Source organism: Columba livia, chromosome 3, assembly GCF_036013475.1.
Source record: "Columba livia isolate bColLiv1 breed racing homer chromosome 3, bColLiv1.pat.W.v2, whole genome shotgun sequence".
Taxonomy (NCBI): Eukaryota; Metazoa; Chordata; class Aves; order Columbiformes; family Columbidae; genus Columba; species Columba livia.
The window spans coordinates 490438-507454 of record NC_088604.1 but is presented as its reverse complement, the minus strand read 5'-3'; the positions used below and the strand labels follow the sequence as shown (position 1 = coordinate 507454).

Sequence of the window (17017 nt, the reverse complement as noted above, 5' to 3'; positions counted from 1 at the left end):
TGCCCCGGTCCAGAGCCTGACGGCGAACACTGAGGCAAACCTTAGAACGTCCACGGGTCCCTGTTCTCCTTTTGGGGTGTAACCGTCCCCATTTATCCTCACTTATTTTTGATTCTACCCCCAGTTTCTTCCCTCCTTTCTTGGCAATCCCCCCCTCCCCATGCGTGTGACCCACGGGTGCTGAGCTCTGCTCTGTGACAGTGACAGACCCAGGGAACGGCAGGAGATGTGCCAGGGGGGTCAGTGGGACATGAGGAAAAGGTTCTTCCCCAGAGGTGCTGGGCACTGAACAGGCTCCCAGGGAGGGGTCACGGCCCAACCTGACAGTGTTCAACAAGAGACTGGACACCGTCCTCAGACACACGGGGTGACCTGTGGGGTGTCCTGTGCAGGGACAGGAGCTGGACTCCATGATCTGTGGGTCCCTCCAGCTCAGGACATTCTGTGATTTCATGATCCTGTGGCCAGCCGTGATGCCACCGTCCCCCTTTGCCACACCATGTGCCCCACGCTGCTGCAGACCTTGCCAACACACCAGACTGTGCTGATACACCAGATCATGCCGACACACCAGACCGTGCCAACACACCAGACCTTGCTGATACACCAGACCTTGCCGACACACCAGACTGTGCCGACACACCAGACCGTGCCGACACACCAGACCTTGCCGACACACCAGACTGTGCTGATACACCAGACCTTGCCAATACACCAGACTGTGCCAATACACCAGACCGTGCTGATACACCAGATCATGCCGACACACCAGACCGTGCCAACACACCAGACCTTGCTGATACACCAGACCTTGCCGACACACCAGACTGTGCCGACACACCAGACCGTGCTGACACACCAGATTGTGCCGATACACCAGACTGTGCCGACACACCAGACCTTGCCGATACACCAGACCTTGCCGACACACCAGACTGTGCCGACACACCAGACCTTGCCGGGACCTGCTCCTGGTGTCGTCATCGCTACGCTGGGAGAAACATGGCAAGTACATAAAATGAAATCCCCCCCAAATAAACTCAGCAACTTTACATGGGCCTCTCTGCACTCTTAGGGCTTGTACATTGATTTTTATAGATCGAGAGAGAGCTCCTACCTAGCAAAACCAGCTTTTGCTGCTGAGACCTTGTCCTAGTGAAGCTCCCTGCAAATAACAGTTGTTTTAGTAGAAATGCTCTGTTACACAAAACAGGAGAAGTCATAGAATGATGGAATCACGGGATGGTTTAGGTGGGACGGGAGCATTAGAGCTCCCCCAGTCCCCAGCCACGAGCAGGGACATCCTCACCCGCTCGGGCTGCTCAGAGCCCCGGCCGGCCGGACCCGGGGTGCCACCCCAGCCCGCGAGGTTCCCCGAGGCGGGTACGTGACGCGGAGCTGCGCTCGGACAGACAGACACGTGGGTGCGGAGGAAGGAGCCGCAGACGCCCTGTGCGATGATGCTCATTCCTTTATTGGTGTCACTGCCAGTTCTCCAACGGGCGCTGGCGCTTTCTGGTCCTTCCCAGCACCGGGTCAAAGCTACATTACAGCAGGTTCAAGAGGTGTCCATCCAGAGCCAGAGGGTGATTAATGACCTCTCTCCATACAGTATGTATAATATATATATATTTATAATATGTCCTGTATATTCATATGTATAGAGTGACAAGGATGGGCCACCATACAGTAAACTTTTGATTTCTAAATAAATCACCAGAGCAACAGGCACAAAAATTTGGTCCTAATCAAGGCCCCTCACCTTGTCAATCAACCCAGAACAGACCCCGACCCACCCCCTCGCAAAAGAAAGTCCAAACCTGGAACCCAAAATAACTAAACAATTTAACAACAAAAAAAAGCCCCGTTCCCCCCTCTGGGAGTTTCCCCTGTACAGCCCCTCACATTGACAGTAAATAGACCCCTTGGCTACACGCGCGCACCCACACACACCTACACACACCCGGGCAAACACACGCACCGACGTACAAAGACCGCAGAACATTACAAATGTACACCCGAGGCAGGCGCCGAGCAGAGGCTGCGGGGCCACCCGAGCCGGGGGAAGCGGGAAAACGCCACCGCCAGCTCGCCCGGTCCCCGCTCGCGTCACCGGCGTCTGCTCCTGGCCTGCCCTGTTTGTGCTGCGCGGTGGCCGCTGGCTGCTGGCAGCGTGGGGACGGAGCAGGTGCCGGACCCGCCACAGCCGCCATACGAGCGGCGCTGGATGCTGGGGGTGGCTCGGCCCGTCCCCTGCGCTGGGCACACGTGTCCCGTCCTGTGCTCTGCTGCAAGGGTGTCCTGTGATGCCACCGCCACCAGCTCTGCCGCGGTGACGTGGGTGAGGACCCACGCGGGCCCCGTGGAGCACACCCACCCTTCTGCACCATGCTCCGCAGCCGGGCAAGCCGGGGCAATAAGCCGGAGAATCAATTACGTTGGAAGAGACCCTCAAGATCATCAAGTCCAACCATTAGCCCACCCTGGCACTGGACACCATCAGCTCTTGAGATTTGCCTCCCATGCCCCGGGTAGACAAAGTGGTGAAAGAGACTCTGTCACTGGTTCACTGTGTCAGGGCTCCACGAGCCACTGATTCAGCTGAAGATGAACTCGGGGCAATTCAAAAACAAGGAAAGGAGGAAAATACACTCCCGCAGGCAGCCCGGCAGACAGCTTCCCCCCTCTCGGGTCTGCGCTTCCCAACCCGGGCTCCCAGACGCTCCCCTGAAGCTGAAACAAGGAACATGGCCTCTTGCCCCGCGGGTTCCACAGGGCAGAGCCAGCTCGCTCCAGGGATGTGCATGGACAACCGGCTCAGCGGTACCTGCGGGCAGGACCTGGCCCCGGCTCAGCGGTACCTGCGGGCTGGAGCTGGCCCCGGCTCAGCGGTACCTGCGGGCAGGACCTGGCCCCGGCTCAGCGGTACCTGCGGGCAGGACCTGGCCCCGGCGCAGAACAGAACCATCTCCGGCTCCCGCACACCCTCCTGCGCCCCCACCCCAGGCCGAGCACGGCCAGACCGGCTGCTGCTCTGAGGATCGAGGAGCGATGGACAGCCAGCTTCCCCACACCGCCTGCCCGCCTGCTGCTGCGTGGGACGCGGGGCCGCGGCGTTCGGAGGGCAGACGGTGTCAGGGGCACTGGTGGGGAGAGATGGTGGCAGAGGGCAACGATCAGGAACACGGCGCAGGACGATGTGATGGGGGTGGGGAGAGGCCAGAGCAGGACACGGGCTGGGAGACGGCAGGAAGGGCTGTGGGTGCCCCAGAGTGCGGGGGTCACTCCTGTTTGGTGGGACCTGCACTGCTCTCAAGTAGACCCAACTGACGCTTCTAGTTGAAGGGCTCGTTGAAGATGTCCCTGCTAGCTGCAGGGGGTTGAGCTGGATGACCTTTGCAGGTCCCATCCAACCCAAACTATTTTATGATTCTACGGTTCTGCTCCATGTCTGTGCCTCGTTCCCTCTCCCTCCACGCAGGAGCCATCAGGGTGAGCAGTGACTCTCTCCATCACAACAAGACATGGTCCCTACCTGCAGCGTTCTCCAATCTGCCTGCCCTGGGCCTGGCCTCAGAGTCCATCCCTCCGAAAACCCGCATCCCCCCACGACAACCTGCAGGTCTCTCCCTCATTCATTAGGATCTTGTCAAACAAATGGATCTTGCCCACCTCGGCACATCTGGAAACCATCCCAGGGCAGGCACAGCTGCTGGCCTGGCCCTGCCAGGGATGGTCTTCAGCAAGGACCACCTGCCCTCAATCCAACTGCTGAAAGCTGAACCTTTAGCAACCCCGAGCCACGTCCGGGCGCCCGCGTGCGCTGCCGCCTGGAACGGGTTTCAGATCGCCAGCACGGCCTCGTGGCTCGTCCCCTTATCCGTGACTCACGTCTGTCCCTCCACGACCCGCGCCATCACCAGGAAAGATCTCCCAACCCCGAGGTGACCTCCACGCGGTACCACCCAGCCCAGGGGAGAGCGACGCTGGCATCCCTGCTCCAGGCATCACTGTCATTGCACTAGAGCGTTAAAACCTTCACCGCTTCAAACACTGGCTCAGCGTTTCTTCTTCCATCTTGTCCGGCATTTCTCCATTGCCTTCGGTTGCCAGGATGGTGGAGACTCTCCTCTGGATTCTCTCAGGTAGCATCGCTCCCCGATTGCGGGCGTATTTGGGAGGGGACGGAGATTCCCACCTCCTGTGCTTGCTGTAAGGAGTTAAACACCCTCATAGGGACGGGAGCTGGGTGCCAGGCAAGGGGACAGGACAGGGCTGGCCGTCTCCAGAGCGCGGCACGGGTGGACAAAGTCCCGGCACCACCAGGACCAGCGCGGTTTGGTTAATCCGCAGGTCCTCTCTGTGGATGGAACCAGCATTCCTGGCTGCCAGCCGTGCCCAGAAGTCAATGAGATGTCATTGCTGCCACCAGAGTTGGAGAGTCCCTCTGGGCCTCTCACACGCCGAGCGCGAGAGGCTGCCACTGCGAAGTCCCCAAATCCTTGTAGAACTCACCAAACTGCCTGGAATCGCAGCACCGGTGTCCGGGGCAGCCTCACCGGTGTCCGGGGCAGCCTCACCGGTGTCCGGGGCAGCCTCACCGCCTGCCGAAGCCACCAGAGAAGGGCCCGTGCCCCCCCTGCAGGCTCTGTGGGGTGCGATGGTGAGCAGTGACCACCCGGCAGTGTCCCCATGTCCCAGCCACGCGCGGGGGCTGCGGCGGTGGCCCGGGGCGGCGGGGAGCCCAGTGTCCCCGAGGCGTGCTCGACGTGGTGCCCGCTGCCCGCCTTGGGCGTCCTCCAGTCCCAAGGCGCCTCCTGCCTCGGCGCATCAACCACTCCATAAATAAATACGTTAAATAAATAAAGTGACAGATCCGGATAGGGGAGGAAGGGGCAGGAGGAAGGGGGCAGCTCCCCTCGCCCCGGGGGCTGTTCGTGAGCAGCTCACACAAACACACGAGCACACAAAGTAGCTGAAGACAAAGACGAACTGGGACCAGTGGAGATGCTGCCGGCTGGGGCCCGGCCTGGGCCATCGGGGGACAAGGGGCTCCGGGACGTCACTCCTGAGCTGGCATCGTGGTGGCGCGCGGGGAGCTGGCGGCGAGGGACACATGCGTGGTTGAGGACGGCAGCGACCGCGGCGTCTGGCACCTGGGGCGGGACGGGAAAGCTTTGTTTCCTTCTCCTTCCCCTGCCTCCCCTTTCCCCAAAATCCGCCTGTTGTCTCAGGCACCTACACGGGCAGCGCCGAGGGACACCCAGCTGGGCAGGACCAGACCTCATGTCTCGCCATCTGGGATGTCTGTATCATCGAACCACAGGATGGTTTGTGTGGGAGGGACCTTCCCAGCCCCCCCAGGGCCACCCCTGCCATGACAGGGACATCTGCACCAGCTCAGGGTGCTCAGAGCCCCGTCCAGCCTGGCCTGGGATGTCTCAGGGATGGTTCATCTACCACCTCTCTGCCCAACCTGGGCCAGGCTCTCACCACCCTCAGCACAAACAGTTTCTGCATCATGTCCGGCCTGAATCTCCCTCCTTTAGTTTAAAACCAACACGCCTTGTCCTGTCACAACAGGCCCTGCTCAAAAGTCTGTCCCCATCTTTCTTATCACCCCTTTTAAGCACTGAAAGGCCTCCCTAAGGTGTCCCAGAGCTTCTCTTCTCCAGTGAACCCCCAGCTCTCTCCCCTGTCCCCAGCAGAGCTGTTCCAGCCTCGGGTCATTCCTGGGGCTGCTCTGGCCCCTCTCCAGCAGCTCCGTGTGTGTCCTGTGCTGAGGTGCATATGATGATACACAGCGCCCTATTTTGAATTCGCATCCAACAACCATCAGCAAAGTGAGGTCAGCCATACTTTAAAATACATCACACCCCATGGCCAGTTCCACCCCAAAAGGAACAGGGGGTTTGCTGCAGCTCCTCCGCCTGCCCCGAGCCCACAGACCGTCCCAGCGGCGCATCCCGCAGCCCCCGCGTCCCCAGCCGCCGGCACTCACCAGGAGCGGGACTTCCTCACCCGCGAGGCCGCCGGCCGCTCCAGGAGACTGTCCAGGTGCATCAGCCTCTCCAGGTGGAGAGCCCGGGGGTCCTGCTCCGCCGGGTCCCTGCTCCGCTCAAACTCAAAGATGGCTGGAGGGGAGAGGTCCAGCTCCAAGAACATGATGTTCTCAGCCTGCAGGGGACAGGGCAAAGGAAAGCCACCACGGGGAGTCACTGGGTGGCAGAACACGGCACCAGCTCTGGCAAGTCCACGCTGCCAAGAGAAGGTGATGGGCGCACCGGGCAGTGGGACCCTGCTCTGGCTGTCGCAGCCTCAGGGCTGGCCCCAAACTGGAGCCCAGGCCCCAGCTCTGCTCATGCTCTGCACGGCCCTGTCCCTTCCAACAGCAGGAGCTCCAGCACTGCTGGGCGGCAGCTCAGGGACCAGCTGAGAGCACAGCCACCCATCCTGCCATGTGGGAGGATAAAGCTGGCGGCTTGATCTCACCTATCTCAAATCGGCTGCTGTTTGTTTATTCCATTTCCTCTTCCACTGTTCATCCACCCACCCATCCATGCACCCACCCACCCATGCATCCACCCATCCATGCATCCACCCGTCCATGCATCCACCCGTCCATGCATCCACCCGTCCATGCATCCACCCGTCCATCCATGCACCCACCCACTCATCCATGCATCCACCCATCCATGCATCCACCCACCCATCCATGCATCCACCCACCCATCCATGCATCCACCCACCCATCCATGCACCCACCCACCCATGCATCCACCCGTCCATGCATCCACCCGTCCATGCATCCACCCGTCCATGCATCCACCCGTCCATCCACCCACCCGTCCATCCACCCACCCGTCCACCCATCCACCCGTCCACCCACCCACCCATCCGTCCATCCACCCATCCGTCCATCCACCCACCCGTCCATGCATCCATGCATCCACCCGTCCATGCATCCACCCGTCCATGCATCCACCCGTCCATCCATGCACCCACCCGTCCATGCACCCACCCGTCCATGCACCCACCCGTCCATGCATCCACCCACCTGTCCATCCACCCACCCGTCCATCCACCCACCCGTCCATCCACCCACCCGTCCATCCACCCACCCGTCCGTCCATCCACCCGTCCGTCCACCCACCCGTCCGTCCATCCACCCGTCCATGCATCCACCCGTCCATGCATCCACCCGTCCATGCATCCACCCATCCATCCATGCATCCACCCGTCCATCCATCCACCTGTCCATGCATCCACCCATCCATCCCCCCCTCCCATTTACCCAATGACCTCTTGCCCCCCAGCAGGCACTGGTGCCCTCTCACGTACCCGGTAGCGAGGATGAGACCCCATGGCCATGGCCACGCGGGCGTACTGGCTAATGGGTCTCTTGTACCCCACGGCGGAGGTCGGCCGCTTCTTCATCTGGTTGCTGCTTCTGAGAAATCAATTAAGAGGGGAACATACATTAGAGAACATCGATCCCTACTGAACACGTGTCCAAACAGTGATGAATGGAGCTCATCTACAGGGAGCGAAGGGTCGCCCTTCCTGCTGGGGCTTGGCTTGGACATGATTTCCACCCGCAGGCACCTGCGACCATCCCAGGACCCCTGATGTCCCCCCAGCCCTGGGGACACCCCTGCCCCACAGGCAGAGCGCGGATCAGGGACAGGGACGTACCCTCCGGTGGGCACCAGCGGCTGGAACTTCCACTGGTCCTCCTCACCGTCAAAGTACAGGCGGTTCATGATCTTGTTCTTCTCTTCTGGTGGGATGAAGTTCTCGATGATCAAGTACCTGAGCGAATGAGCAGCCAAGAGAGAGATGGAGCGGGAGAGGACGGAGTTAATGTGACAAGTGACAGAAAACAGGTCGGAAATGGATGTCGGGAAGAGAGGGAGACAGGGAAATGGGAAAACGTCCAGACAATGGAGACAGGACAGAAATGGAGCAGTTGAAGCCACAAATGTGGCCAACAGAGAGGCGGGAGAGGGAGGGCAGGGATGGTGAGGATGAAGGCTCTGCCAGCCTCCCGACCCGCTGCCCACCAGGAAACAAAGCAAAACTCAATGGTGCAAAACAGACCCGAAGGGAATCTCTTCTGTCCACATTTTGCGGGGCAAATGGAGCAGCTGCAGAAAATCATTGTGAGTCGATGAGCTGCTTCATGGAGCCACCGGCTCTTAAAAGGTTGGAATCGTGTTTGAAAGGACCGGTGGCAAAATTTCATTTTTAGTAAAAGTATAAATGTTTTATCTTGAACATGTTTATCTCTATATATATGTATATATATTTTTCTGGGTGGGGATTTTTAAATACAGTGAACACACTCATTGCTCGAAGTGAAACCAAACCCAGCGAGGGGCTGGACCCGCAGCTGTGGCTCCTGCTGGGGGAAACGCAGCCCGGCTTTGCCGGGTGCCACGGTGGTGCCAGCAGCTCCTGCGGCGCTGGGGCCACCCCGAGCCCCCCCGGCTGCTCCCCCTCTGCCGACAGCGCTGGGCACGGGCAGGTGTCCCCGTGCCCTGGGGTACGCCGAGCTCCAGCCCCACCGCCACGTCCCGTCTCAGCCACAGTCACTCAGCCACAGCCGCGGTGCTGCCGCGCTCTGGTTTCTGCTCGTGTATTTTCTGGTTTCTCTCCTTTGGCAGCAACGTTTTAATGCTCTTGCACGCAACGCACCCCGCTCAACGGGGTAAGTCTGTGCTACAGCTTCTGCCCCGCTGACAGGGCAGGAAGCGCTCAGCCGGCCCCATCAGCCGGCGCGTCGCTCCCTCCGGCCGCACACCCGGTGCTGCTCTGCGCACCCCGCTCCGCCCTGTGAACCCCAGCTCTGCTCTGCGCACCCCGCTCTGCCCTGTGAACCCCAGCTCTGCTCTGCGCACCCCGCTCCGCCCTGTGAACCCCAGCTCTGCTCTGCGCACCCCGCTCTGCCCTGTGAACCCCAGCTCTGCTCTGCGCACCCCGCTCCGCCCTGTGAACCCCAGCTCTGCTCTGCGCACCCCGCTCCGCCCTGTGAACCCCAGCTCTGCTCTGCGCACCCCACAACGCTCTGTGTACCCCGCTCTGCCCTGTGTACCTCAGCTCTGCTCTGAGCACCCCAGATCGCTCTGTGCACCCCACTCCATCCTGTGCACCCCAGCTCTGCCCTGGGTACCCCAGCTCTGCCCTGTGCACCCCACTCCGCCCTGTGTACCCCAGCTCCACCCTCTGTACCCCAGATCGCTCTGTGTACCCCAGCTCTGCCCTGGGTACCCCAGCTCTGCTCTGCACACCCCAGATCACTCTGTGCGCCCAGCTCCACCCTGTGCACCCCCACTCTGCCCTGTGCACCCCAGTTCTACCCTGTTCACCCCAGCTTAGCTCTGCACACCCCAGATTGCTCTGTGCACCCCCACTCTGCCCTGTGCACCCCAGCTCTGCTCTGCACACCCCAGACCACTCTGTGCATCCCCCACTCTGCCCTGTGCACCCCAGATCGCTCTGCACACCCCAGTTCTGCTCAGCACACCCCAGCCCTGCTCTGTGCACCCCAATCCTGCCCCGCACACCCCTGCACAGCTGCTCCGGGGCACGGGGGATGCACCAGCACCTACTTGAGCTTCAGCTCCCGCGTCTGCTCGTTCTGCGCCTCCTCCAGGTCCTGCCGCACGCGGATGTACTCGTCGTGCTGGTCCTGGATCTCCGCCTTCACCGCCTGCAGCTTGGCGTACAGCTGCGAGAGAGGAGCCCTCAGCCCGCGGCCTGGGGGCTGCGGGGGGCCAGGGGGCCGCAGGGTCGGTTGTGTCCCCCTGCCACGCTCTTACCTTCTTCAGCTTCTTGGTTTTGATCTCCACCTCCTGCTGCAGGGAGGTGAACGTCTCCCGCAGCTCCATGGTCTCCTCGTCCCGCAGCATCATCTCCTGCTGCATCTCCCGCTCCCGGCGTTTCTGCAGCGCGGGGGGAACGCTCAGAGCGGGGAGGGGGGACGGGTCCCTGGGACACCCCAGCACCCAGGCCCCCCGCCGTTACCTGCTCGGCTATCTCCTGCCGCTTCAGCTCCAGCATCTTCTGCTGCTCGTTGGTGTGGTCCACAATGGTCCTGCCGCCGATGAGCAGCTTGCTCTCCATCGCCTGGGGGGGCAGAGGGGGCAGGGGTCAGCGCACAGCCCCACGGCGCTCGTCCCAGGTGTCACCCCCGTCCCTGGCCCCTGTCCGGGGCACCCTGGGGAGGTGGGAGCTCCGGTGTGGCACGTGCTGTGGTCCCAGCGGACGGGGGGGACTCAGACACCCGCCGGCTCAGGGCTGGCTCGGCACCGCTGGGGGGGCTGCAGTGGGGGAGCAGGCGCCGTGTCCCCTCCGCGGGGACGTGGCACAGGCCGCTGGCACCGAGCCCGGGCTGGTTGGGGTCCCGCTTCCTTCCGCACAGCTGCGAGCCCAGATGTGCAGCAGCTGCCGGGACCAGCCCCGGCCAAACCGGAGGTTCTGTCTGCTCTCCCTTACAGCGCGCACACACACGCTTGTGTACAGCCCCAGCACACACACATGCGAGCACACTCAGGTGTGCACACCCCATGCACACACACGTTAGTACACGCATGCATGGCTGTGTGTGCGCAGGGATGTGCACACACGCATGCTGGTGTGTGCACACACTGAATATGCATGCACACGTGTGCCAGTGTGTGCACACACTGAATACGCGTGCAGAGGTGTGCCGGTGTGTGCACACACTGAATACACGTGCACACACTGAATGCACATGCACAGGTGTGTGCACACACTGAATACGTGTGCAGAGGTGTGCCGGTGTGTGCACACACTGAATACACGTGCACACACTGAATGCACATGCACAGGTGTGCTGGTGTGTGCACACACTGAATACATGTACAGACACATGCCAGTGCATGCACACACTGAATACACGTGCACACACTGAATGCACATGCACAGGTGTGCCGGTGTGCGCACACACTGAATACGCGTGCACAGGTGTGCCGGTGTGTGCACGCCATGCACCGTGTGTGCGCACACCATGCACTGTGTGTGTGCACACCCGTGCAAGACGCGTGTGCAGCCCTGTGCCCGCCCGCAGCCATGTCCCGTGTCGGGGTGTCGGTGGGACGGCGCGGCTGGCCCCGGGGAAGGGGAGGACGGGGGCTCAGGGGCACGAGCAGGGACGGGTCCAGATGATCCCGCGCCACTGCACATGGCTTTAAAAATTAATGACCCCGACAGCACCAGCAGCAGCACCGCCCGTCACCGTCACCGTCCCCGGGGTGTCCCCGCCAGCCGCTGACCCTCACACCCGGCGAGTGCCTGTCCTCCCCCGCGGGTGTGTGCCCTCGGGGTCCCCCTGCACCCCTAGATCGAGGACCTCACATGCAAAGCTCCCCTGTGAGAACCCCGCGGCCGCCCAGCGCCACGGGGCGCAACCCCCACGGGTGACCCATCCGGCCCGCCCTGCACCCGCAGCCCCAGCACAGGGATCCCTCCGACCCTGTTGCCTCTGGCCGGTGCCGCTGGCCGGGGATCCTGCCAGAAGCCACCGGGTTGCCGGGGGGCTGAGACCCCTGAGGGCAGCCCCCAGCCCCGTGCTGTCCCCTCCCCTGCCAGCGCTCCCCGTAGCAGCTGCACTGGGGGCCCTGGGGTGCTCTGGGCCCTTCGCGCCCCCTCTTCCAAAGCCGGTTCTTGGTCCCAGTCACACACTGTAATGGCAAATGTCCCCTACGTGCTGCCAGGGGCATGGGGACGGTGCTGGGCCCGGGCAGGGTGCTGTCCCTTCCCCGCAAGTCCCCACCGGCTGCTCCGTCACCACGGGACAGAGGGGTCTCTCAGCTCCGCCAATCTCCCCCTGCCCAAGCACTTGTTCCCTCTAACGAAATGAGTCCCGATGTCCTTCACCCTGGCACAGATGGAAGGTTAAGCCTCTCACAGAACTCATTTCCGGCACCCAAATAACTTCCCCCGCTCTTGCCCACCCGCTGACCCCGGCAGCTGCCACAGCCGCGGGGCCGCGCGCAGCACCGGGGCAGAGGCTCCGCCACACCCGCCTGCTGCACATCTGGGTGCTGAGGTGCACATCTGTCGGGGGCTCAGTGTCCCCGTGTCCCAGCCGGACGGTGGAGCTGGGCCCTGGCGGTGTCACACAGCAGAGGCAGCACCCACGTCCACAAGTGTGACAGAAAGACGGGAGCCAGCGTGTGTCACCCATGTGTGGGGTACCCCGTGTGCCCCCCGGTCACTGTGACCGCCTGTGCCGTGGTCACTACGGAGACATCAAACGTGAGCAGGACACGGGGCTCTTTTGACGCCAGTGCCTCCTTGCCAGGCTGTGCCATGTGGTGGAGCTGCCCTGGGCACCGGGAGCCACAGCGTGCCACCCGCGATGTCCCCTGGGCAGGGGCCTGGCAGTGCCCGGGGTGACGATCACAGCTGGCTCTGCCCCCCACCGCTGGCACAGGGGGGTCTTTGCCCCCAGGGCGACGCCTCGCTGGTGTGACCATACCGCACCCCACGGCCCTGCAGCACTGGGTGGCCCTGAAGGCCACCGAAGGGGACGCGGCGTCATCGCGCCTCCAGCCCTGCCTCGTTACTCAGCAGTTACAGGACACGCGGTGGCCCCGAGCCAGCCCGGCTGCACCGTGCCGGACGAGGACACCGCGCGGGACGGCTGCCAGCCACAACCTGCGCTGCACCGCGGCGGGGACCGGCTGCGGGGAGCCCACCCCTGCGCCAAGCATCCTGCTCTGCCAGGACACCCCAGGGGACATCTGCCATGGGACATCCGTCATGGGGCATCCGTCAGGCCACACAGCAACAGTGTCCCCCCCACGGCTCTGCCCCAATGGCACATTGCAGTGTGAGCCCCCACGCCCGTGCAGGCATCCAGGCCACACATCCCTGGGCATGACCATGCATCCTTGGGCCCTGTCACGTGTTCCTGGGCACTGTCACCCATCCCTGGGCACGGCCGTGTGTCCCTGGGGCTGCAGCCAGCACTGCTCCGGCCATGGAGGAGGGTCTGACCGCACCCCCCTGCTCAGCCCCCGAATCCCCAGGCAGGGACCCAGGTGTGTGTCCCCTGGAGGCTCTGTGCCAGGTCCCCAGCCCGGCCACCACATCCCGGCCACGGCAGTGACGGAGCGGCTGTGCCCAAACGTGACACAGTTGTCAGGGTGCCCAGGTTTGGTCCCACTGCCATGGGGCCAGGACCCCCAGCCTAACCGGGAACAGGAGCAGGGCTGGGGGGGCAGTGGGGCAGCCCCCGACTCCCAGCACGGCCGCAGGGGCTGCCCCAGCCCCCCACACTCAGCCCCACGTCCCCGAGCATCCCTCACAGGGTGCCAGAGACGTGCGCCCACCCACCCTGCTCCACTCGGGGGTGCCAGGAAGGATTTGAGGTGGGGGGGCACACGGGGGTCCCTGCAGAGCGGCCAGGCGCTGCCCGTGGGGCTGGACAGGAGCGGGGGCAGGCAGGGACGGCAGTGCCGTGTCCCCAGCCCCAGCCCTGGGCGTGTTCCCAGGGCCACCGGGGACGAATCTGCAGCATCACTCCCCTCCCCGCGCCAGCCGCTTTGTTGTGCCGAGGGCACGGGAGCTGAGCACGGCACGCTCGTGCCACCAGGGATCCACTCCCCACGGCCCTGTGTCCCCACGCCCCCGGGAGCTCCCACACAAGGTCCCCACGCAGGTCCCCGACTGCGGGCACCCCCAGCCACAGGGACTGCCCCCAGACACCCTGCTTGGACCCCTCGCTGGGGAGCCCACCCTGCTTGGACACCCTGCTTGGGACCCATCCAAGCCCCCCACAGGGGCAGGAGGCAAAGCAGCTCTTCCCCCAGCGTCACTCGCAATGGCGCGGGGTGACAGGTACCTTGTACTTGGTGGCCAGCAGCTCTGTGGCCTCCTGCTCCTTGCGCAGATCCTCTATCATCTTCTCCTTCTCCTGCAGCAGCTTCTGCTTCTCCTCGCTCACCAGGCTGTGGTCATCCTGGATAGCGGCTTTCTCCTCTTCCAGCCTCTCCTTCTGCTCCTTCAAGTAATTCTCCATGTTCTTCTCCAGGCCTTCCTCGTTGTCATCCTCCCCTTCGTTCTCCGTGGCACTTTCTCCATCCGCCGCTTTCTTCCTCCGGCTGCTCCTTCTCCTCTTCTTCCCCAGCATGCCACGTTTCTCCAGCTGGGCCTTCAGCCGGACAATCTCCTCCTGAAACTCCCGCAGCAAAGTGTCCTTGGGGTCCTCGTTCACCCGGGGCTTGTTCTTGATGTTCTTGGCCCTGTTGGCGAACCTGAGGGTGGAGAGGCTCTCCTCGTAGCTGTGAGAGGCCGGGCCCAAGGTGGCCACCATGATTGTCTTGGCGTTGCCGCCCAGGGAGTCCTGCAGCAGGCGGGTCAGCTTGGAGTCCCGGTAGGGGATGTGTGTGCTCTTGCCGTCCACGAGGGCGGAGATGACGTTGCCCAGGGCAGAGAGGGAGAGGTTGATCTTGGACGCTTCCTTGGGGCGCTCTCCGTGGGCGCCCATTTTGCTCTGGCGCTCGCTGCCGGCCAGGTCCACCAGGTTGAGCTTGCCCACGCGGATGTGCTCCTCGCCGTCCGGCCCCGTCTCGCTGCACTCGATGGTGATGAGGAAGATGGCGTGGGAGCGGGAGCTGTGCTCGTTCATGTTGGTGCTGCCCACGGAGCGCGTCTGGCTCCCCAGGTTCATCACGTGCTCGATCTCCTTGACGTTCTTGGTCACGAAGGAGGAGAGGTCCTTGATGTACACCCCCGTCTCGGGGTTCTCCTTCAGCTCCAGCTTCTTGCTCTGGTCCTTGGCGAGGAGGTCCCTGATCTCCTCCTGGTAGATCTCCAGGTACGAGGCCCTCACCAGGTACTGCTGGTTCTGCGAGCGGGAGATGTGGGTGAAGATGTGCTCGAAGGAGCTGGGGATGATGCCCCGCTTCTCCGGCTCCGCCCAGGCCCCCTGCATGGTGTAGGTCTTCCCGGTGCCGGTCTGGCCGTAGGCGAAGATGGTGCCGTTGAAGCCCTGCAGCACCGAGTCGATCAGCGGCCGCACCGTCTCGTCGTACAGATCCGCCTGCTTGGAGCTGGCGTCGTACACGGCGTCGAAGGTGAAGGTCTTGGGCAGCTCCCCGGGCGCGGCGCGGGGGTTGCGGATGCTCACCTGGCCCAGCTTCACGTCCAGCTCCAGGACGCGCTCGTAGCCCGCGGCCTCCTCCTTCCTGCTCATGGGCCGGCACCGGGCCACCACCCGCAGCGCCTCGCAGCCGCTGCGGGGCTTCCCGGCCATGGCGGCGGCGGGGAATCAGCCGCGCCGGCCCCGCTGCAGCCCCCGGGCCGGGGCCGGGGCCGGGGCCGGGCGGCGGCCGCGGGCGGGGCGGAGGCTGCGCGGGGCCGGGGGGCGGCGGGGCGGCCCCGCCGGGCGCTGGCTCATGGCAGCGCGGCCGCTCGGCCCGCCCGGCTGCGGGTGCGGGTTCGGGCGGGCGGGGCGGGGCGGGCGGCGCGGCTGATTCGCTGCACACACGCACACGCGCGGGCGGGGGCGCGGGCGGGGGCGCTGCCGCCCCCCGGCACGCCGGGAGCTGTAGTCCGGCCTTTGTGCTGCGCGGCGGGCGGAGCGGCCGCCGGCGCGGGTGCGGCACCGGGCTGCGGGCACGGAGTGCGGGATAAACGGTGCGGGATTGGCGTGCGGGGCGCAGAAGTGGTATGCGGGATTCAGGGTGCAGAATGCAGGATGCAGCATAAAGGATGCACAATTGCGATGCAGGATGCACGACTAGGACGTGAGATTCAGGATACAGAATGCAGGGCTGGGAGGCAGGATACAGGATAAAGGATGCACAATTGGCATGCAGGATGCAGGATAAAGGATGCAGGATGCACAACTAGGATGTGAGATTCAGGATACAGAATGCAGGACTGGGGTGCAAGACTGGGATGCAGGACGCAGCATACAGAATGCAGGACTGGAATGCATGATGTGGGATAAAGGATGCAGAACAGGGATACAGGATGCAGAACTGGGATGGAGGATGCAGCGTGCAGCACTGGGCTGCAGGATTGGAATGTGGAATGTGAGATGCAGGATGTGGGATAGAGAATGCAGGAATGGGATGCAGGATTGGGACACAGGATGCAGAGTACAAAATGCAGGACTGGGATGTGGAATGCAGGGTGCAGGAATGGGATGCAGGATTGGAATGTGTAATGTGAGATGCAGGGTGCAGGAAGTGGGATGCAGGTTTCGGATGTGGGAATGCAGGACTGGGATGTGGGATGTGGGGATGCAGGGTGCACGGTGCAGGATGTGATACAGGACGCAGGACGGGGCTGCCTGGTGGAGAGCACAGGATGTGGGATGCAGGATGCAGCACTAGGATGCGGGATGGGGGTACATGACATGGGGCAGGGATGCAGGGCTGGGCCGCGGGCTGCGGTACGGAGGACAGGAGAGGCAGCGGGAGGCGCCCTGCCCCAGCAGCCCCCAGGGACAAAGCCCTTTCCGCAGTCCCGGCAGCCAGAACAGGGACACCTCCCCCGACCCCTCCTCCTGCCAGGCCAGGGCAGCGTCACCCTCGTCACCCTCGCCAGCCAGCCCTGCGTGCGCCCCTCATGGCAGCGAACCCTGGCCTCCCGGTCCCCGTCCCCTGTCGCTCTGCCAGCCCCGGCACGGCTGCCGTGTCCCCGCACGGGCTTGTGGCCCGGGGGGCATAATCCCCGGCGCTTTATGGGAGAGGCGGCCCGGGCTTCAGGGGCAGATTACACACCCTCGCGGTTAATCGAGTCTCAGCAGCCGCCCGCTCCCCGGAACCAGAGATTATCCCATAATTAATTAATTAGGGTATTTGCTGCCATACGCAGGATTGCTGGGTTCAATCCGAGTCCTCTGTCTCCAGGAGGAGGTTTTGGGGAGGGACAGTCCCCTCCCAGAGGCACAGCCCCAGCGATGGGCATGGAGGCACAATGGAGGGCACGGCGGGGGGGGTGGGGGTGGAAGGGGGTGCAGCAGGGAGGGCACAAT

At 63.4% G+C, this 17017-nt stretch overlaps 1 protein-coding gene across 4 annotated transcripts; it reads right to left on the bottom strand.

Annotated features, from left to right (window-relative positions):
- Nucleotides 1-1453: 1453 nt before the first annotated feature.
- KIF3C (kinesin family member 3C) lies at nt 1454-15407 on the bottom strand. 4 transcript variants are annotated; one of them, XR_010471043.1, is made up of 10 exons: nt 13874-15407; nt 10027-10128; nt 9822-9944; nt 9612-9730; nt 7696-7812; nt 7342-7450; nt 6002-6177; nt 2943-5156; nt 2862-2908; nt 1454-2827 (listed from the first exon to the last, which is right to left on the bottom strand). XR_010471043.1 is itself a non-coding variant. In XM_065055422.1 (8 exons), exons 1-8 carry the CDS (start codon nt 15284-15286, stop codon nt 5063-5065), a joined length of 2253 nt encoding a protein of 750 aa, XP_064911494.1. In that variant the 5' UTR covers nt 15287-15407; the 3' UTR covers nt 1454-5062. The 4 variants fall into 4 exon arrangements, 1 of the variants encoding a protein (XP_064911494.1); XR_010471041.1 differs by having other exon boundaries at nt 2862-5156; XR_010471042.1 differs by having other exon boundaries at nt 1454-2908.
- Nucleotides 15408-17017: the final 1610 nt, after the last annotated feature.

Excerpts from the sequence above, each read along its gene's own strand:
- KIF3C (XM_065055422.1), bottom strand. The coding sequence starts at position 15,286 with ATGGCCGGGAAGCCCCGCAGCGGCTGCGAGGCGCTGCGGGTGGTGGCC. Across the intron at positions 10,129-13,873 it reads TGCTGGCCACCAAGTACAAG|GCGATGGAGAGCAAGCTGCT; the intron begins GTACCTGTCACC and ends CTGCCCCCCCAG. Across the intron at positions 9,731-9,821 it reads AAACCAAGAAGCTGAAGAAG|CTGTACGCCAAGCTGCAGGC; the intron begins GTAAGAGCGTGG and ends CCTCTCTCGCAG.